Below are 23,535 nucleotides of genomic sequence, written 5' to 3' on the forward strand. Positions count from 1 at the left end.
TCTCCTCCTTTCCAGTGAAAACAATCCATGTTTATCCAACCTCTTCTCATAACTAAAACCCTCCAGACCAGGCAATATCCTGGTAAACCTTTTCTGCACCCTCTCCAAAGCATCAATGTCTTTCTTTTAGTGTGGCGGTAGAACTGCGCATAAAATTCCAAATGCGGCCTAGCTCAAGTTTTATACAGCTGTAACATAACTTGCCAACTTTTATATTTGATACCTTAGCTGATGAAGGCAAGTGTGTTGTATGCCTTCTTGACCACCTTATCCACCTGTGTTGCCATTTTCAGGGATTTGTGAACCTTTGTGCCCAGATTTCTCTGTATATCAATATTTTAAGGGTTCTGTAATTTACTCTATAATTTGAACCCGAATTTGTTCTTCCAAATGCATCACTTCATATTTGTCCGCATTAAACTCCATCTGCCATTTCTCTGCCCAAATATGTAATCTATCTTTATCCTGTTGCCTCCTTTGACAGTCCTCCTCACTATCTGCAACTCCACCAATTTTGGTGTTATCCGCAAACTTACTGATCAGATCACCTACATTTTCCTCCAGATCACTTATATACATATATTGCAAACAACTAAGGTCCCAGTAACACCATCAGTTACTGAAATCCATTCCGCAAAGCACCCTTCCACCACTACTCTGTCTTTACGACCAAGCCTGTTCTGTATCCATTTTACCAGCACAGCCCGGATCCCCTGGCACTTCACCCTTTGTACCAGCTTGCCATAAGTTACCTTATCAAATGCCTTACTAAAGTCCATGTAGACAACATCCACTGCCCTTCCCTCATTAATCTTTCTTATCACCCCCTTAAAAAACTCCATTAAGTTGGTGAGACATGACCTTCCCTGCTGCCTATCCCTAACAGGTCCAAATGTGAATAAATCCTGTCTCTCAGTATCTTCTTCAACCGCTTCTCCACCACTGACGCCAGGCTCACCTACCTGGACTATCTGTTTCCCTTCTTTAAAAAAGTAGGGACATCGGCCATTCTCCAGTCCTCTGGGACCTTGCCTGAGGCTAAAGAGGATACAAAGATACCTGTTCAAGCCCCACCTATTTCCTCCCTTGCTTTCCATGGTATCCTGGGATTGATCTGACCTGGTCCTGGGAACTTGTCTACCTTATTGCATTTCAAGACACCCAACACTTTCTCCTTAATTATGTTGTCCTGCTCATAAGAGCTAGCAGCAGGAGTAAGCCACCTGGCCCTTCGAGCTTGCTCCGCCAGTCAGTAAGATCATGGCTGATCTTATTGAGGCCTCAGCTCCACTCACCCGCCCTCTCACTATAATCTTTAATTCCTTTGCTTTTGAAAAAATTATCCATCTTAGCTTTGAAAGCATTTATTGAGGAAGCCTCAACAACTTCACTGGGCAGGGAATTCCATACATTCACAACCCTCTGGGTGAAGAAGTTCCTCCTCAATTCAATCCTAAATGTGCACCCCCTAATTTTGAGGCTATACCCTCTTGTCCTAGTTTCGCCCGCCAGTGGATAGATTCTTTCTACTTCTATCTTATCTATTCCCTTCATAATTTTATATGTTTCTATAAGATCGCCCCTCATTCTTCAAAATTCCAATTAATAATATTTCAGTCTATTCAGTCAGTCCTCATAAGCCAACCCCCTCAACTCCGGTATCAACCTAATGAACCTCCTCTGCATCCCGTCGAGTGCCAGTACATCTTCTCTCAAGTTAGGAGACCAAAACTGCACGCAGGGTCTCACCAGCGCCCTATACAACTACAACATAACCTCCCTACTATGAAACTTAATCCCTTTAGCAACAATGGACAAAATTCCATTTGCCTTCTTAATTACCTGCTGCACTTGCAGTCGAACCTTCTGTGATTCATGTGCACAGACACCCAGGTCCCTCTGCCTAGCAGCATGCTGCAATTTTTTAGAATTTAAGTAATAGTCCTTTTTATTGTTATTCCTACCAAAATGGATGACTTCACATTTATTAACATTGTACTCCATCTGCCACTCATTTAAACCATCTAAATCACTTTGCAAAGTTTCACAGTCTTCTGCACACTTTGCTCTACCACTCATCTTTATGTCATCCGCAAACATTGATCAACTACAGGTGGTCTCCAACTCCAAGTCATCCATGTCCGACAGGTTTATTTGGAAGCACTAGCTTTCAGAGCGCTGCTCCTTCATCAGGTGGTTGTAGAGTACACGATTGTAAAACACAAAGTTTAAAGCAAACATTTCCAGTGTGATGTAACTGAAATTATACATTGAAAAATACCTTGATTGTTTGTTAAGTCTCTCATCTGTTAGAATAACCATGTTAGTTTCACTTCTTTCATATATAAATCGCAAAGCCTTTTTTAAAAGTTAACATTCTCAAGTGAACTTTAACAATTGGTGTCAGCCCAGATAATGTACAGAGGAACCTCGATTATCCGAATACCAATTATCCGCAAATCAGATTATCCGAAGGAGATCTCAAGGTCCTGTGAGAAACATTGCATCAAAGACGTGTTTCCAACAGTGATCGCTTCTTTTGTTTACAGTGATTAAACAGGCACCGTCTCCAAATGACTGACCTCCCGCCCTTTCTCTCTCTCTCTCTCCATACTTTCCCTGGAGTTCTACAGAGGGGTGTACCCTAAACACCCCCCTTCCCCAGATAATCTGACCAACATTGTCCTGTACAGGGCAGAGGTGGAACCTGTCAAAACGTTGCAGTAAAAAGTTCTGTTTGTGGGTGCGTAAGTGTGTGTATGTGTGTGCGCACTATTTGGAGACTTACCCCACAAAGGCAACCACTGCCCTGGGGAGGGGCAGGGGCAGTGCTGGACTTGGATGGGGGAACGGTGTTGGACGGTTGGGGGGCAGGAGACAGTGTTGGATGGTTGGGGGGTGCAGGGGGCGGTGTTGAGGGGGTGGGGATTGGACGGGATGGGGGGCAGTGTTGGACGGTTGGGGGCGGTGTAGGACGGTTGGGGGGCGGTGCTGGAGGCGGGGAGATGTTGGATGTTTGGAGTGGAGCGGTGCCAGTGGGCATGGGAGGTGTTGGATGGTTGGGGATGGGGGTGGTGCCAGGGAGAGGGGAGGGGGCACGGGAGGTGTTGGATGGTCGCGGGGGCAGGGGGAGGTGTTGGATGGGTTGGGGGCGGGGGGAGGTATTGGTTGGGTTGGGGGCGGGGTCTCGCGCACTGTGTACTGCTGCAGTCTCCTGAATGAGGAGCAGACTTTAAAAACTCCGAGCCCCAAAGGAAAGGCATTTAATTAATTCACCGAATAATCAATTATCCAAACGAAGTAGTGCTCACCCATCTTGTTCAGATAATTGAGGTTCCCCTGTATTGGGTATTGGCACCTCTGTGTGCTGCTGTCTGTGCCATAATGTTTAGACTGATTCTAATCTAAAAAGTGAATTAACAGAATCTTACATGGATTCATGCAGTTTTTGAGCAAAGTACAATGTAACTCTGCAAGTGCAAGTGGGGTGAAATTGTACCGAGAGTTACATTGTACTTTGCTCAGAAACTGCATGAATCCATGTAAGATTCTGTTAATCCATTTTTTAAATTAGAATCGGTCTAAACATTATGGCACAGACAGCAGCACACAGAGGTGCTAATACTCAATACGTTTTCTGGGCTGACACCAATTGTTAAAGTTCACTTTTAAAAACGTTTTGCGATTTACATATGAAAGAAGTGAAACTAACATGGTCATCCTAACAGATGAGAGACTTAACAAACAATCAAGGTATTTTTTTCAATGTATAAGTTCAGTTACATCACACTATAAACTTCTGCTATAAATTCTGTGTTTTACAATCATGTACTCCACAACCACCTGATGAAGGAGCAACGCTCCAAAAGCTAGTGCTTCCAATTAAACGTGTTGGACTATAACGTGGAGTTGTGTGATTTTTAACTTAAGTGCATAATTGCGGTCCCAACACTGATCTTGGGAAGTGAATATTCAAGGCTATACGTGCTATCAGAAGGACAGACTGACGGGCAAAGGGTGGCCCTGTTGGTGAGGAATGATATTCAGTCCCTTGCAAGGGAGGACATCGAATCAGGAGCTGTAGAGTCAGTATGGATAGAGCTGAGAAAGTCTAAGGGTAGAAGGACCTTAATGGGAGTTATCTACAGGCCCCCAAACAGTAGTCTCGATGTAGGGTGTAAGTTGAATAAGGAGTTGAAATTGTCCTGTCGCAAAGGTATTACTACAGTTGTTATGGGGGATTTCAACATGCAGGTAGACTGGGAGAATTAGGATGGTACTGGACACCAAGAAAGGGAGTTTGTGGAGTGCCTCCGAGATGGATTCTTAAAACAGCTTGTACTGGAGCCTATCAGGGAGAAGGAAATTCTGGATCTGGTGTTGTACAACGAACCAGACTTGATCAGGGATCTCGAAGTAAAGGAGCCATTTGGAGGTAGTGGCCATAATATGATAAGTTTTAATCTGCAATTTGAGAAGGAGAAGGGAGAATCGGAAGTGTCACTATTGCAGTTGAACAAAGGGAACTATGGAGCTATGACGGAGGAGCTGGCCAAAGTTTAATAGTTCAATACCCGAGCAGGGATGGCAGTGAAACAACAATGGCAGGTATTTCTGGATATAATGCAGAAGGTGCAGGATCAGTTCATTCCAAAGAGGAAGAAAGATCCTAAGGGGAGGCAGAGGCGGCTGTGGCTGACGAGGGAAGTTAAGGACTGTATAAAGATAAAAGACAAGAAGCATAACATAGCAAAGATGATCGGGAAGCTGAAGGACTGGGAAACTTTTAAAGGGCAACATAGGATAACTAAAAAGGCAATACGCGGAGAAAAAGATGAGGTATGAAGGCAAACTGGCCAAAAATATAAAGGAGGACATTAAAAGCCTTTTTAGGTATGTGAAAAGAAAAAAAATGGTTAAGACTAAAATGGGGCCCTTGAAGACAGAAACGGGTGAATTTATTACGGGGAACAAGGAAATGGCAGAAGAGTTGAATTGGTATTTTGGATCGGTCTTCACTGGGGAAGACATAAGCTATCTCCCAGATGTAATAGTGGCTGAAGGACCTTGGATAATGGATGAACTGAAGGGAATTTATATTAGGCAGGAAATGGTGTTGGATAGACTGTTAGGTCTGAAGGCTGATAAGTCCCCAGGAGCTGATGGTCTGCATCCCAGGCTATGTAAGGAGGTGGCTCTAGAAATCATGGACCAATTGGTAATCATCTTCCAATGTTCTATAGATTCAGGATCCGTTCCTTCAGATTGGAAGGTGACTATTTATGTTCCACTTTTCAAGAAAAGAGGGAGAGAGAAAACAGGGAATTATAGACCAGTTAGCCTGACATCAGTGGTGGGAAAGATACTGGAGTCAAGTATAACAGATGAAATTATGACTCATTTGGATAACAGTAACAAAATAAGCCAGAGTCAAAATGGATTTACAAAGGGGAAATCGTGCTTGACTAATCTTCTGGAATTTTTTGGAGGATGTAACAGTGAAGATGGACAAGGGAGAGCCAGTGGATGTAGTGTACCTGAACTTTCAGAAAGCCTTTGATAAAGTCCCACAACAGAGATTAGTGAGCAAAATTAGAGCACGTGATATTGGGGGAAAAATACTGACTTGGATTGAAAATTGGCTGGCTGGCAGGAAGCAAAGAGTAGTGATAATTGGTGCTTTTCGGAATGGCAGGCAGTGACCAGTGGGGTACCACAGCTGTTTACAATATACATTAATGATATAGATGAAGGTATTAAAAGTAATATTAGCAAATTTGCTGATGACAAAAATCTGAGTGGCAGGGTGAAATGTGAGGAGGATGTTATGAGAATACAGGGTGACTTGGACAGGCTAGGTGAGTGGACTGATGCATGGCAGATGCAGTTTAATGTGGATAAATGTGTGGTTATCCACTTTGGTGGCAAGAACAGGAAGGCAGATTACTATCTAAATAGAGTCAGGTTAGATAAAGGGGAAATACAATGAGATCTAGGTGTTCTTGTACATTAGAGACTGAATTAGAGTGGTGCTGGAAAAGCACAGAAGGTCAGGCAGCATCCAAGGAGCAGAAAAATCGACGTTTCGGGCTTTCATCAGGAATAGAGGCAGGAAGCCTCCAGGATGGAGAGATAAATGAGAGCGGGGTGGGGGTGGGGAGAAAGTAGCATGGAGTACAGTAGGTGAATGGAGGTGATAGGTCAGAGAGGAGGGTGGGGAAAGGTAGCAAAGAGTACCATGTGTAAATGGGGGTGGGGATGAAGGTGATAGGTCAGAGAGGAGGGTGGAGTGAATAGGTGTAAAGGAAGATAGGCAAGTAGGACAGGTCATGGGGATGGTGCTGAACTGGAAGGTTGGAACTGGGATAAGATGGGGGAAGGGAAAATGAGGAAACTGATGAAGTCCACCTTGATGCCCTGGGGTTGAAGTGTTCTGTGGCGGAAGATGAGGCGTTCTTCCTCCAGGCGTCGGGTGGTGAGGGAGCAGCGGTGGAGGAGGCCCAGGACCTGCATGTCCTCGGCAGAGTGGGAGGGGGAGTTGAAATGTTGGGCACGGGGCGGTGCGGTTGATTGGTGCAGGTGTCCCGGAGATGTTCCTCTGCAAGAAGGCATCCAGTCTCCCAAATGTAGATGAGACCTCATCGGGAGCAACGAATACAATAAATGACATTGGTGGATGTGCAGGTAAAACTTTGATAGATGTGAAAGGCTCCTTTGGGGCCTTGGATGGAGGTAAGGGAGGAGGTGTGGGCGCAGGTTTTGCAATTCCTACGGTGGCAGGGGAAGGTGCCAGGAAGGGAGGGTGGGTTGTAGGGGAGCATGGACCTGACCAGGTGGTCATGGACCACCTCTATGCCATTTTCTCCCCACGCCCATCCTGCTCTTATTTATGTCTCCACCCCGCAGGCTTCCTGCCTTTATTCCTGATGAAGGCTTTTGCCCGAAACGTCAATTTTTCTGCTCCTTGGATGCTGCCTGACCTTCTGTGCTTTTCCAGCATCACTCTAATTCAGACTTGGGTTTCCAGCATCTGCAGTCCTCGTTGTTACCCCGTTCTTGTACCTCAGTCAATGCAAGCAAGCAGCTGAAAAATATGTTGCTGGAAAAGCGCAGTGGGTCAAGCGGCATCCAAGGAGCAGGAGAATCGACGTTTCGGGCATAAGCCCTTCTTCAGGAATGAGGAGGGTGTGCCAAACAGGATAAGATAAAAGGTAGGATGGAGGGACTTGGGGGAGGGGCGTTGGGAATGCGATAGGTGGAAGGAGGTTAGGATGAGGGTGATAGGCCAGAGAGTGGGTGGGGGCGGAGAGGTCGGGAAGAAGATTGCAGGTCAAGCAGGCAGTGCTGAGTCCGAGGGTTGGGACTGAGTTAAGGTGGGGGGAGGGGAAATGAGGAAACTGGAGAAATCTGCATTCATTCCTTGTGGTTAGAGGGTTCCTAGGTGGAAGATGAGGCGCTCTTCCTCCAGGCATCGTGTTACCATGGTCTGGCAATGGAGGAGGCCAAGGGCCTGCATGTCCTTGGCGGAGTGGGGGGGGGGGAGTTAAAGTGTTCAGCCACGGAGCGGTTGGGTTGGTTGGTGTAGGTGTCCCAGAGGTGTTCTCTGAAACGTTCCGCAAGTAGGCGGCCTGTCTCCGAATGAAAGCAAGCATGCAGGTACAGCAGGCAGTGAAAAAAGCTAATGGCGTGTTGGCCTTCATAACAAGAGGAATTGAGTATAGGAGCATAAAGAACAAACTGCTGCTGTATAGGGCCCTGGTGAGACCGCACCTGGAGTATTGTGTGCATTATTGGTCTCCAAATTTGAGGAAGGCCATACTGACTATTGAGGGAGTGCAGCGTAGGTTCACAAGGTCAATTCCCAAATGGTGGGACTATCAAATGTTGAAAGATTGGAACGACTGGGCTTGTATACACTTTTGAGTTTAGAATAATGAGAGGTAATCTGATTGAGACATATAAGATTATTAAAGGATTGGACACTCTGGAGGCAGGAAGCATGTTTCCGCTGATGGGTGAGTCCAGAACCAGAGGACACAGTTTAAAAATAAGGGGTAAGCCATTTAGAACAGAGTTGAGGAGAAACGTCTTTACCCAGAGAGTGGTGGATATATGGAATGCTCTGCCCCAGAAGGCAGTGGAGGCCAAGTCTCTGGGTACTTCCAAGAAAGAGATGGATGGAGCTCTTAAGGATAGTGGAATCAAGGGTTGTGGGGATAAGGCAGGGACAGGATACTGATTGTGGATGATCATAATGAATAGTAGTGCTGGCTCGTAGAGCCGCATTGCCTACTCCTGCACCTATTGTCTATTGATCCCTGAGGCACACCACGAGTCACTGATTGCCACCCAGAACAGTAATCATTTATTTCCATTCTTTGCTTCCTATTAGTTAACCAATCCTCTACCCATGCTAATACATTGCCCGTAACACCTTGCATCTTTATCTTATGCAGCAGCCTTTTGTGGGGCACCTTGTTGAATGCTTGAGAGTATTCCTACATCTTTTCCTAACTTCAATATCCCTCACATCTCTCTTTAGCAACATTGGCAGCATCACTCAAAACAATGTATAGTGCTCATTAAAGATCTCACCCATTTCCTCTAGCTCCACACATGACGTCCCTTCTCTATGCCTGAGTGGGCCTACTCTTTCCCTAGCTATCCTATTGCTCCGAATATATGATAAGGTTATGTTGAACTTCCATGAGAGACTAGTTAGAATTCAACTGGAATGTTGTTTGCAGGTCTGGGTGCCACATTTCAAAATATGTGAACAAATTGGAGACAGTACAGATGAATTTTAGAAGAATGGTTCCAGGAATGAGAACCTCAGTTATGAAAATAAACTAGAGAAGTTGAAACTTGTGGAGAGGAAAATGTTAACAGGATATTTGGTAAACAGCACGGTGGCACAGTGGTTAGCACTGCTGCCTCACAGCGCCGGAGACCCGGGTTCATTTCCCACCTCAGGCGACTAACTGTGTGGAGTTTGCACGTTCTCCCCGTGTCTGCGTGGGTTTCCTCCGGGTGCTCCGGTTTCCTCCCACAGTCCAAAGATGTGCAGGTCAGGTGAATTGGCCATGCTAAATTGCCCGTAGTGTTAGGTAAGGGGTAGATGTAGATGTAGGGGTATGGGTGGGTTACGCTTCGGCGGGGCGGTGTGGACTTGTTGGGCCGAAGGGCCTGTTTCCACACTGTAAGTAATCTAAAAAAATCATAAGAGGTTTGATCACAGCAGAAATGGAGAAGCATTCTCATTTTTAAATAGTTTGAATACAAGAGGGCAGATTTAAATGGAACTTTCAAACGCTTTTACAGACAGCAACTCTGGAATGCACTGCTTGAAAGTGTACCAGAGGCAGATTTCATCATGAAAATCATGGGGGCATTAAATGAATAGAAACAATTTGCAGAGTTACAGGGAAGAGGCTGGAGGCTCTTTGCTCCAGACAAATGGAGGATGCAATGAGGCTATTTGATGTGTGAGCACTACACTAATATTCTGAGTAAGTAAACTAAAATGTTCTTCAAAAGGAGCAACACTGGCAGCATCACTCAAAACAATGCAGGTAGGACTTCTTTATGAACCTAACTTTAACGGAATTGAGTTACATGAGGTCATCTATTATTTGTAATGTTTTGATGCTGAGGAAGCTAGCATCCATGAAAACTGACTGTAAATGCAACTTACTGGTTTATCTTTTTATGCTTTTACTTTTTAATGAAAGGTAAGGTTACAAACTGGTGGAAGCTTTCATTTGATGCCCCTTCATTCAATCGTGACTAAGTTTAGAAACATAGACAATAGGAACAGGAGGAGGCCATTCAGCCCTTTGACCCTGCATTGCCATTCATCACTATCATGGCTGATCGTCCAACTCAATAGCCGAATCCTGTTTTCTCCCCATAACATTTGATTCTATTCGCTCTACATTTTATGTTAGTATGGGCACAATGGAAAGATTAGCTTAATTTGGACAATGTTAGAACATCATGTGATGCTAAACCTTTATTGGCTATAATGACTGTCACTTATGGAGCTTATAATGAAAAGTGAACATATATTTTAAAAAGTGCTGTATTTACAATTAAGTTTCACCCAGGCCTCCCATGTACCCTCAGATGGTTTTAGTTTTCCTTTCTCTCCCTTTCTCTCAAATAAAGGTGCTGTCTCAGGATCTACGGTGGAGAAAGCCTATTGGCTTTGGAGCTTGGGCAATCAAACCTGGAGGCATGTATGGTTAGAGGGCCTAGACATGATGAGTGTGTCTTACAATGATGCAGGTTCACTCTCCTCTGTCTGAACTCCCACAGTAGAGGTAGAGGAGTTGGACACCTTCTAAGTCCAGAAAGAAGACTTCTGAGGAACTTGTGTACGTTTCCTTCTCCAGCTAAATGTCTACTGCACCATACTGTCTTATGAAGAACAGGCAACTCGAGTGAATTCAGTGTCTCTCATCCCCCTATCACTTGGCCATTGTTGCTGTACACCTGTGGCTAGAATGATGGAGTGCAGTTGTACAAACAAGGCACAAAAGTAGGCCATTTGCCCTGTGTGATAATCAAGCATCAATCTACCTTTGCCTTAAAAATAACCAAAGATTTGCCTTTTGAGGAAGGGAATTCCAAAGATTCCTAATCCTCTGGGAGAAAAACATGTTTCATGATCTCTATCTGAAGTGGGCTACCCTTTAGTTTTAAACTAATTCTAGAATATCCCACAAAAGGAGGCAGTGGATTGGTTTATTCGGGCTTTCAGAAAGCTTCGGACAAAGTCCCACATAAGAGATTAGTGTGTAAAATTAAAGCGAATGGGTAATGTGTTTAGGTGATAGAAAACTGGTTGACAGAATTAGCTCCCTCAATAAGCAGTCAAGACCAAAATATTGTATGATTTCGAGAATATGGAACTTGGTATAAAGGGATTAAACCCTATTGAGGAAACGTAGAACAGGCTATTGAGTTGGATGATTAGCCATGATCATCATAAAAGACAGAGCAGACCTGAAGGGCCCAATAGCCTAGTCTTGCTCTTATTTTCGGTGTTTCAATAATTTGCTTTTTTTTTTCAGTCTTTTTACCAAAATGGACAATTTGACACTTTCCCAAATTGTACCATTTGTCAGATTTTTTCCCAGTCATTTAATTTGTTGACATTGCTTTGTAGACTCTTTAGATCTTCTTCACAGCTCCCGTTCCTAACTATTTTTGTGTCATCAGCAAAGTTAGTTATTATACCTATGGCCCCTTCATCCAAATTATTTATATAAGTTGTCAAGGGTTGAGGCTCCAGTATTGACTCCTGTGGCAGACCATTTATGATATTCCAGCATTCTGAAAAAATCCTATTCTCTGCTTCCTGTTAGCCAGCTATCTTCTATCTATGCCAATATGTTACCTCCTAAACCATGAGCTTTTATTTTCCACAATAACTTTACATGTTGCAGCTTATCAAATTCCTTCTGGAAAAGTAAGCTTAGTGCATCTACTAGTTCTCCTTTATCTACAGCACAATTATTCTTCAAGGAATTCTAATAAATTAGTTAAATTTGATTGTCCATTGCAAACCATACTGGCTGTGCCTGATCATCTTATACATATCCAAGTGTCTATTATAATGTCTTGAATGATAGCTTCTCACATTTTTTTCTATGACACATGAAAAGGTAACTGGACTGTAGTTCACTGCTTTCTGGCTCCCTCCCTTTTTGAACAAAGGAGTTACATTAGCTATTTTCCAATCCAAGGGGACCTTTCTCGAATCTAGCGAGTTTTGAAAACTTCAAACCACCACATCAACCATCTCCCTAATTACACCAAACTTTATAAACCGACACTTATGGGACCAGGAGTGTACCAGATGATCAAGAGATCCACATAATCAGTGTAAAACTACACAATATGTAATAAAAACATAATGGGCAGGGGATATACTCATTACTGTCATACTTACAGTATTAATCACTTAAATAATAATTCAACTTTACCTGAAATAAAAATTATCAGCAGAGAGCCTTCTCACTTGCACCCTTAACTGACTACTCCGACATCACAAGAATACAATAAACTTCCTGTATTTCAGATGTATAACTTATACCAATTTATCAAGAGTGCTGATTCATAAAGTGCCAGTTAAAACAAAGTTTGCTGTATTTCTTTAAAGACTCTGTACTTCAGGATTTACTTGGTACTACATTCTTTTAATTGTTATTTTCTTGAATTCCTCCCTCTCTTGAATTCCTGATTTACAGCTATTTCTGGGATGCTACTTGTACCTTCCCCAGCGAAGATTGATTCAAAACATCTGTTCAATTCGACTACCATTTCTTTACCTTCCATTACTAATTCCCAAGATACATTTTCTACAGGACCAACACTTAGTTTGTAATTCTTTTTAATAATTGAAGAAACCTTTTGTCTGTGGTTTTACATATTTATGACTAACTTTGTCTCAGATTTTTCCCTCTTTATTAATCTTCTAGTAATTCTTTGTTGTCAAGTTGACACTGAGTGTGCTGGACCTGGGTCTTCATGGCAATTGCTACTCTGTCCATGGAGATAGCATAACACATGCATGTCAGTGAATCGCCCAAAATGGGCATTTAGCCAATTTTTGGCAACCATCTGCCTTCAATTTCCAGTCTTTGTATTTGGGCAGCTATTCTCTGCTCGTATGTAAATCACTGCAAAGCTAGATGCTGAAACAAGAGAGCAGATGGCAGTTCTTTTACCAGATTAATTTAAAGAATGCACCATTATGTGTCTACCTCTTTACATTCCAACACCCAGTGTCCAGTAGTCTTTTTCATAGAAAAGCAAAGTACAGGCTGTCCCCAGGTTACGAACAGATTCACTTCCAAATTGCAAGTCAGAACACAGTTTAGGTCAGTGGGAAGCAACTATTCCTTAATACAGAAAATGTTTGTATGATGGGTGTTTAAACTTATAAACATGTATGGGATCGCATTCGTAAATATGAGTGTTTCTTAGTTGGACGAGTGTCTCTAAGTTGGACATTCTTGAAGTATTCCCGTGTACTACAGATGCTGAAAATGTGAGACAAATATAGAGTAAGTTTGAGCGCATTTTCTGTGCTTGTTTCTGATTTTCTTCCTATTTGCTCGGGACAACTTTCGCTCGTCTTTCATGGGATGTGGGCATCACTACCAAAGCCACATTTGTTAATCATTCCTAATTGCTTTGGATCTGTATGGTTTGCTAGGCCATTTAGGAGGGCAATTAAGTATCAACCAAATTGCTGTGGCTCCTGAGTCACATGTGGATTAGACTAATTAAAAGTTTCTTACATTAACAGATATTAGTGAACTAGATGAGCTTCTGCAACAATTAGTGATAATTTTCTTCATCACCATGACTGAGACAAGTTTTATTATTGTAGATTAATTGAATCTAAATTCCACCAGTTGTCATGATGGCATTTGAATCTGTAAGCCCAGAGCTTTGGCTGGTGTTCTGAGTTATTATCCCAGCAATACGATTTCTATACCACCAACTCCACACTTCAATGAATTCCTGTGTATCCATAATCTTAATAATACATTAAAACTTGCATATTGTTAAGATGGAAACATGCAACGATCAAATTTTTTTAGTCTTCTAAGGGATATAAGCCTTATTGGCAAGACCAGTCAATATTTGTCACCCATCTCTATTACCTTTAAACTGAGTGGGCTTCATCGGCCATTTCAGAGAGTAGTTATGCATACACTATTTAGTTGTGGGTCTGGAATCACATGTAAGATGGACAAGGTAAGGGTGGCAGTTTTGCTTCCCATGGTTCTATGATAGTTTCATGGTCACTGCTAATGAAACCAGCTTGTATTTATTGAATTTTAAATTCCATTCATGTGGTAGTTGAACCTGAATCTCCAGAGCATTAGCCCAGGTCTCTGGGTTATTAGTCCAGTCACATTACCACTTTGCCACTGTGTTCTCTTCTTGTCATTACAATAAAATTGATGCTAGATCAAGACAGATGATGGCTGGAAAGTTCATAGTACAGCATTATGAATTGAAAGTTTGTAAAAATGATAATGCAAGTAAAAAGAAATTGGTGAGGACGTTGAAATACTCTGGCATTGTAGGTAGAACTCCATGTACGGTGCATGTACATGGAGACATTAATCCCCACTCTGGTCATGGTTTTTTGCCCTTTTGTTTTTGGACATCCTCATCCCACCTCCAGGAAAACAAGGTCCCCCACTCTCGTTGCATCTCATGCAACAATGTTCCAACAGCATCTTATATCAAAATAGGGGCCTTTTTTTATCCCGTACTGCAGCCAGACAAACAACTTACAGAAGAGAAATATAATTTTAAATGATGCAGCCAAAATATGATTGTAACTGACGTAACCAAAGTCCCGCAACCAACGTTCATTTTTGAAAGGCTTTCAGCAGCACAGAAGGTGCACTGCTGAGCACTCAAGACCAATTGCTGAGTGCATCCAATACATGGCCACAATATGTAAACTCCTAGAGCCTATTCATGCATCATATTTAAGCATGTTTGGTTGGAGAATGCATTTGCAGTACAAGAAAGAAGAACTTCACCTGAATATAACCAAAAATTCTAAAATTTTCTACTTTTCCATAATATATCATGAATTTCCATTTTGTAATCTGTGCTTTAAGTTAGTTGTTTTGGTGGTGACTTTTGTAAGTTTTGAATGTTGTAAACAGAAGGAAAGTATGGAAGCAAAAATGAAATTAATTGTTTTTGAAATTATTCATAATTCTATGCTGAAGGTAATTATTTATCAGTTTTGTTTTTATATCGTTCATTTAAATACATTCAGAGATCATTTTAATAATTTTAGAAATGAAAACATTGCCATGCTTGGCTGAGCAAGTCCTTGCTTTGAGAATAAAGTTTAATTTTGGTTTAGCTTAGGCTAATACTATCAGCTTTACAGGAACTGATAATAAAAATGGATCCCATATTATATGTTTTGCCTTCAGGAGTCTAGATTGCATCCTGTCAGAAGAAATTTTTCCCAACCTCCACCAGGGATAAAACCTCGTTACACACGCAGTCCACATTATCACTTAAGGAAAGAGTATAGAGCAGAAGATTCTATTCTTACTCCACCTTCTTCAACTGAATCTGTTAAGTAACAGAATTGTAATACCATTGTTATATTGAAACACGTATGTATAAAAGGAGACATAATTGATAAGTCTTAATCTTTGAAAATACATGTAAGAAGTGATTCTTAAAGATATACAAATTTAATTGGTTAAATAGTGTGGTAAGCTTAAGTATGTAACTAAGGCATCTTGGTTTGTAAATTGGAAAATTGTTATTGTTACCAAACATGCCACAGTTAATATGTCTGAGCATGTCTGCATTTTATACTTCAAACTGAAGAGATCTTGCAGTGTAAGTTGGAATGAGAGTATTTTTAAGAATCATGGCAACAATGTGAATTCTTAGAAGTTGCAAATAATCCAGACCAGGCATAATATGTGGCTGTTGAATACAGAGCAATAGTTATGCTGATTTGAAAAATGGCAGGAGGTTAAAAATGGAAATTTATTTAACAGGAAGAAGGAAGCAAGCCTCAGATTTGAGCTTGAATATCGCACCTCTGATTTTTAAAACTTTTAATGTTTACATGTTTTTACATATTTTCCTTTTTATTATTTCTATTTTCCACATAGATTCATACAAGTAAATTTTCTATCATTTGTGTATCTTTTATTTATATGTTTTGTAATATTATAGTAAATTAATTTTGATAGGATTCTTTTTACCCTTTCTCACTTGATGTGGTTGGGTTATTTAGTGTGTATGGCTTGAGTAAAAGCCCTAATATTTGGACCATTTATTTTTGCACACAGTATCTTTCTATTGTGTCGCCTCTTTATACATAGCTTTCTAAAGTGACATGTTTTTACATAAGTGGGATAAGCGATATAGTATAATGTTGAAGTATTACTGTTTATGTGTAGTTTAGTTTGTTAGTTGTAGCTTAGGTATAGTTAATTAATTATTAGAGTTCTAGATGTCAGGCAGATTGGTGCATCCTGAATACTCAGTTGGCATCGTAGCATTTAAGTGCATTTACTGTTTTACCATAAGACAGAAGTATCTGTGAGTCCATGTGTTCTATTAAAATAAGTTTCAATTCCACTTACTCAATACAGTATCAAAGTTCATATCAGACTTTTTTTTTAAATGGCACAAGCAGAACTTTTCAATGTTAGTTTTGAGACAGTGCGGTAATTTAACTATTCCCACTAAGCAAGAAACAACAATGCTATAGTTTGCCTAGTTTTACTTGGTCATTCAAGTTAATGAAGAGGAAAATTGTGTTGGGTCCAAATTTGGCAGCTGCTATTGATGCACAGTTCCTGCCCAAGAGGAAGATTAAAAATGATCATCACTGCCCTATCTTGTTTTGTACAAGATTTTGTAAACTACGTTCTGCAGCTTATTTCCCAGTTGTAAATACTGCGAATAATTTTGCATCCACAAATGAAAGTTGATTAGTTCATATCACAAAGGAATCTGTTTCTTAGAAATAATCCCTGTAGTTTTGGATTAATATTAGATACATTTCACCAGAGAACTCAGTACAACTTTGTAAGTTAGCATTACAGTTTAATCTTCACAAATAATATTAATTGTGTCCCAGTTTTATTCAGTAGTTTGGGAATTCAATTTCCAATATCAAATGTCTGTGTTGCTGCAAAAAGATATCTTTCAAGAGGATTGAAGTTGCGTTGCACCAAATTTATATCTTCCTTCAATATCTGAAAACTCTAGCTGGAAGGTAACCTTGTTGCTGCTTCTACTACCAAACTCTTTGAACTAAGCTTGTTATAACAGCAGTGAATTGCAATTTTAAAAAAACGTTAAGTAGGTATTTGCCACCGGCACTTATCACTGAAAAGAACCAGAGCAAATTAACCTTTTGAGTACCAAATGTCTTTTGGAACATGTATGTTCATTACCGGATTTAAAAAATGATATTTCCTTTAAAGTAGCTTTAGCTTCTACAAAAATAATGTCCTCCTCCCCAAATCAATTATTCTGGAAATGAGTATTTGGTTAGTCTCACTTACCTTTTTATCTCTTTTAGTGGTAAGTGTGTTTGCCCCTGGCGCTTGATCAAATTTGACTTTCCACTATATCAGTCATATTCCCACAAAAGTGGCCTGTTCTGTGTTCCTGAAGTATTTCATTTTCACCATCACAAAAAATTCTGCTCTTTCAGAAAATTGGTTTCCTACTTCACCTTTTCATCATTATCTGATTTCCTTTAAACAGATGTTTTCTTCTCCTTCATCATCTACATTTGCGTCATTTTACTTTCATTTTGGGAAATTTTAGACTGTCCTTACTTGACTTGGTGGTTCTTACATTTAGAAGTTCTAATTCTTTCACCTGGACCTTTAAGAGGAATTAAGTTTCTAATTCAGGGCTTGGTTGCATTCTTGATGCTACAAAGGTTGGTTTATACAGATTGATGGCTGGTTATGGTATCTTGCAGTCCTCTGGATGGCTTTCTTGCTCTATGTGATTGAACTTAATCCTTTCATACACATCAAGTTGTGGAGTCCATTCATATAATTCATTGGGTTTCATATCAAGTGATTATTTTAGACTGTTTGTGATGTTAGATAACATTTGAAGACAGCTTTGGAACAAGAAGAGCAATCGGATTCCACTGCAATTGGCCACCCTAACAACTGAACAGTGAGATTGATCATTTTCTTTTTCAAAAAGAATCTGGATGGCCAAGCAAAGGCAAAAATTTAAAAACCTGTTACACCAGATGTGTGCCTATCCTCGCCTTCCCCTTTCCTCCCTTCCCCTACTCCAATCCAACCATGTTGCAAGATTTCCAATACTCCTTTCCAAGAACAGAACGTGTGCACCTTAGAATACTAAGAAATATAAACCAATGAAAATGAGTTGGGAAAATCCAGCTTTAATTGCAGGCATTGCAATCCTATAGCAATTGCTTGATTCGTGGCATTTAATTCTGGGCACAGACCTTTGATACAGGCTGAGCCTGTACCTGGGCATATTAGGCTATACAAATAAGCTGAACTCAGAAATACAGGAGTTTTGTCAAGTGGAGCATACCTTTACTGCACCTTACCTCGTTAGCACCTAGGCAGAAACGGGGAGAGGAAAGTTTCAGATTTAGATCTTTGTTGGTTGTGAGTTAGCTAATTCATCAGTGAGACAGTAGTGGTTGCAGTGCTCATGATTAGGGAACTAAAACATCAGCCAAACTTCCTCCCATAGCATCATTTCTGAATGGTAAATATGTGGCTATCAGATAAGGTCAGAGTTGGGTTCAGTTGTGAAATCTTTTACAGTTAAAGACCTATCAGCAATCTGTTTCAATGTTCAAACATGAAAAATGATCATTTGGGTGAGTTGCCGTATGGCACCTGCCACCTCTATACTGTATCCAAATGAAAGAGTCAGTGCCTTTAAAATAGAAGGAGAAAGACAAATTGGAAACTGAAGAAGAAGCATATTATAAGAAATATAAATAAAAATTACAAAAAGTACATAGCGTATATTTGATGGATTAATTGCAAGGCAGAATATTCTCTTTTGTTATTCTCTGTTGTGGCTTCTCCTTCTCCTCTATGTTTTTTCTCTACTATTGCTATCCAACTAGTGTGCGACAACATGCTTTGCTACCTGTCTCTTGCTTTTCTAACTCCAGTTGCATCCTATTATCTCTGCTTAGTGATTGAGCTGATAAATTCTCAGCCAGTATGTTAAAAATGACATCAAGATCCATCTATTTTAATAATCACAACTAATATATACAATAATTTAGATTGAATTTTCTATTTAAATAGTATCAATGTTAAACAATCACTAATTTTCAATATTTAAATATAAATGTTAACATATGCAAAAGTCAGATATCATTTATGATGTCATAGCACTTTTGTGTTACTTTATGGAAACTGTACTAAATCCTATCAATATACAGTAGTCAACCAGCTGACCCCCGTTTGTGCCCATGTTCAGAAATGTGTAGTCCATAAAGCACAGTTTCTCTGGACTAAAGTTTGTTTGTAAATCTATCATTACTCATATAACAATAGTAAGTTATCATATAAATATGTTAAATCTAGGTTTTGGATTGTAAATCATTTTCTAATGACAATATTCAGATTAACCATGACAGTACAAGATGTTGAGAACTTTGAAGGTTTCTTTCTTATGTGAACCTGAGCCAGTGCTATACTCGGCTGTGCCTTAAAATTATTCCCTGTGTATTTGTATTACATAGCTAGAACTGTGGCTTTATATAACAATTTTGTTCTGACATCCTTCAAAGTAACAGATGATAATTATGATGTACATAAGTAGGTTGTAGCTTTGAAATTAACAAATTCAATAATAGTATACAGGGTATTTGTTAATGAGAAATTGTGGAAGTTTGTTTGCTCGGTTTTCCAAATAGTTAAAGCTATTAAACTGTTCCAAGTAATTACACCAAAAAAAAACTACCAGAAGCCTAATCTTAATCCTCTTGTTCATTTTCTGCACACCTCACAGTCAAAGTGTCATAGTTGACATGTAACTGCAACAATGCTGTATCGTCATTGGGTTCTGAGCAAGTACCCAAATGGAAGTAAAAGTTTATTTTGTATAAAGTAGTAAATTCATTTTTGGTTTCATCTTTAAAATCCATGGTTTATAGTAATTTGGATTTTAAAAGTACTATTTTAGTCTTCAGAAAAATAGTCATTCTGAAAGTAATTTTGTTCCCCACGTCCTAGAAGTTGTACACCAGTGCGTCCCAAATTTTTTACCTGATATGACCCCCATTTCAGTGTTTTTAAAGTTGTATGATCCTGGTGTGAAACTTTTGTTGAAGATTTGTTGACAGAAGGAGGAGGCTGTAACTCTTCTTCTCCCCTTCAGCAGATGCCCCAATCTTAACCCTACTTCTCCCCCCCTCCCCCCCCCACCCCACCCCCAACCAGCACTTCCTTACCCCATTCCCCTTGTGGGGGGACACTTAATAGGGCTTTTCCTGTTCAAAATGTTTTTGGAGTGACAGCAATTGGACATCAGAGTCCATTAAGCCACACCAACTGACAAAAATAAAGTCAAATTTCTGAAGTGACCTCATAGCCATCATAAATCGGTCCAAGTTGCATGGCAGCTATGAATGCCTGTGACCCCAAAATCTCTGGTATTGCTACCTTACTGGGTCACAACTCAATATTTGCAGAGCCTCACACCATCACTCCTCACATAGGCTGCATCATCCAAGGTATTTCATGCTATGTACAACCTACATGTTTCACTCTGAAGTAGAAAATATATTACAATTCAACTCAAAACAAAATATTTAACAGTTAAAATTAATGCTGAACTTGGAGATAAAAGAATGCACAAATGAGAAAGCAAGATTGCACCTATTGAAAAGTACAATGAATATCCTGGCACTATAAGGTTTGAGATCAAATATTTTGTAGATTTAAATCGTAAGCAGGCCATTCAATTTTCAAACTGCCTTGGGGCAATTTGAATATGTTCTCTAGATTGTTAGCCTAGAGGCATCAGTAACAACCATTAAAGTACATTTTCTCTCAAAGCAACAATAACTGCACATCAAAAGCTGAAGTGCTTTGGGATGTCCTGAAAACGTGAAAGGCATAATATAATGAAACCACCAAGGTCATTCAGGTGAGCTGACTCAAACGATGAACTTCGCAACTTTTAAGTCAAATTCCTCTTTAATCTCCACATCTAAGATTATTAACAGGTGAAAATATAGAATTACAGACATACTGTTCACAATGAAGCACTAATAGATTAACTAAATTCATTAGAAAAGAATGCTAATATAAAGCTAACTAAACATTCTGAGTCAAGTTCTAGGCACACATTTTGGGACACGACTTTCCTCATCATACCTAAAGTCATTTTGTATGAGTGTTTGAAATTTAATGTATGTGTGTATTACAATATACGAAGTTTTCAAAGAAACATTCTTACAAAGAAAATGTCAGAGATATGAAATAAAAATTGGAATCAAAATACAAATACTCTGCAGATCAGGCTGCATCAATGGAGAGAGGAACAAGAGTTAATACTTCAGTTGATGATCTTTTGTCAAAACCTCTGCCAGATCTATTGAATGCTTCTAGCATTTTCAGCTTTTATTTCATCTTTTTAAAAGATCTTGGTGTCTTTTTGAATTTTCTGGCAACAATTGGTTAAAAGTACCCTCTGAAGCAGAACCAAGCAGACGGGGATTTCAGACCTTGGAACTTAGATAGTGTCACTTCCTGTTGCATTATAGTTCAAAAGAAAAAAAAACTTTTTTTTGTCTGCCACCTGATAAATTCAATGTTAGTTAATTGTTAAGAAGTACAATACTGCTCAAAATACAACATTAAAACAATCTCATAATGGCAAATTAAAATTATAAATGATGGAACACACACATTTGCAGAGTTTCCTGTTCACTAAAAACATTAAGCGCAAGTAAAATGTAACTTCTGAAGATGTACCATTGTTCTTGGAGATAATTTGCTACAAATATTACATGTGAAACTGACTAATTGTGAACAAACTAAACTCAGTTCAATGCATCACAACCAGCATTTTTCAATTGACTGTTTACTGATTATATTCTCATTGCCATATATATATATATCTTTAACAATAGAGAACATTTTACATGGAAATAAGTAAAAATGAGGTGACAGATTTTACACAATCTTTTTTAAGTTTTGGTCATTGTGTTTAATTTAAAACAACTGCAAGGAAGATGGTCATTATTGTATACTTTCCTTTTTGTACTACTGTATACAACTTTTATCAAATTCATGCAAAACTAAAAACAATTATGTCAAAATGACTACTTTGTGAATTATTTAAAGCCAGTATCTCTAAAAACTAGGTCTGGCCAAGTGTTTTGCAAAATTGGTATTGTAGCATGGTTTAATGTTTCTAATGTAACCATATTTTTGAATAAGTAAATTCCAAATGAGGATTGACACGTTAGTAATGTGATGCTGATTTGAGTTTTGTTTGGTACTGAACTGTAGCTGAAGTGTAGCTTTATAGTATTCAAATATTAGAGTAAGGCAACAATTTGTTAAAACTTGAAAAAAAATTGACCAGTAGAATATATTGTTATGATGCAGCAAAATGTAAGGCTTACGAATTATAGACATGACTAACAGCTCAAAAATGATTGTATTGTTTTAAAATAGCCTTGTCTATGTAAGTCTAATGTAAATAAAACAGTTCACTATTATGGTTAAAATTTCCTGTGTTTAACTAAGTCATGTGCATTGTTAATAATTGTCTTTGGATCAAATCATTTGTGATGTGACTTCCTGAATTGATATATATATATAGATAAGTAACTGGTAGAATTAATGCACAAAATTGTCCAAGATTAAATTTTGGAACCAAAACTCAAGATTGGAAGTACAGCTTAGAAGTTGAACAAATGTGCTTTTGGTGTAAATAGCTAATTCTCCAAAATAAGTAGACTTTTTAAACAAAGTAAAAGGCAATGGATTATTAAGGTTAGTGACAAAAGGAACATAATACAGCCCAGATAATTTTTATCTTCATCAAATGGTAGTTAGTTCACATGTGGGATGCAAGTTAATTGATAACAATAGCTGGTAACATGGTTCTGGAAAAAGAGGTTGGTGACAGTTAATAAAACAGCTAGATGGCTCAAGTGTTGTGTAGAATGGCAACAACAACATGGGTATGATCCTATATACACTTTAGCGTTTCGTGGAAGCCTGCCTCCCTTCTTTATGTGGAGCTGTGCTTCTCAAGCTGTATAATCAGTTGTCTGTACTGGAGAGTAATGCCTATGGTTGTTCGTGGACCACAGATAATCATGAATAGAGCACAATATGAAAAGTGAGGAGTTCACACTTATAATGAAGAGCAACAACAACCCTATCTTCTTAAATTAGGACAGAAGAAGTATTGATCATGTCATTCAAAATGGTAAAAACATTCCAGGTATGCATAGATGAAGATTTCCACTGGTGGATGAATCAAAGACAAATTAACCACATGAAAAAGGAAGAGAATCAGAAAATTTGTGGGAATATTGCAAATCATAATTGATCTTAATGCAGAAATGGCACGGTGGCTCAGTGGTTAGCACTGCTGCCTCACAGCAACAGGGACCCGTGTTCAATTCCCACTTTGGGCAACTGTCTGTGTGGAGTTTTCACATTCTCCCCGTGTCTGTGTGGGTTTCCTCCCACAGTCCAAAGATGTGCATGTTAGGTGAATTGGCCGTGCTAAAATTGCCTGTAGTGTTAGGTGCATTTGTCAGGGGTGAATATGGGGGAAATGGGTTTGGGTGGGTTGCTGTTCGGAGAGTTGGTGTGGACTGGTTAGGCCAAAGGGCCTGTTTCCACACTGTAGGTAATCTAATCTAAATAAAATATTGGACTGTTGGAAATCTGATATGATAACATACTCTGCTGAAAATACTCACAACGTTAGGCAGCATCTTTCTAAAGA

At 39.5% G+C, this 23,535-nt stretch overlaps 1 protein-coding gene across 1 annotated transcript in view; it reads left to right on the forward strand.

Moving 5' to 3' along the window:
- The window catches only part of LOC140482045 (protein boule-like), a 162,193-nt gene extending 146,910 nt beyond the window's left edge, over nucleotides 1-15,283 (forward strand). Inside the window, exon 11 of the mRNA XM_072578932.1 lies at nucleotides 14,985-15,283. Coding sequence (XP_072435033.1) covers nucleotides 14,985-15,140 — 156 coding nt within the window. The 3' untranslated portion in view covers nucleotides 15,141-15,283. The remainder of the gene's footprint in view (nucleotides 1-14,984) is intronic.
- The last annotated feature ends 8,252 nt before the right edge of the window (nucleotides 15,284-23,535 follow it).

The sequence above is a fragment of the Chiloscyllium punctatum genome, chromosome 10, assembly GCF_047496795.1.
Source record: "Chiloscyllium punctatum isolate Juve2018m chromosome 10, sChiPun1.3, whole genome shotgun sequence".
Taxonomy (NCBI): domain Eukaryota; kingdom Metazoa; phylum Chordata; class Chondrichthyes; order Orectolobiformes; family Hemiscylliidae; genus Chiloscyllium; species Chiloscyllium punctatum.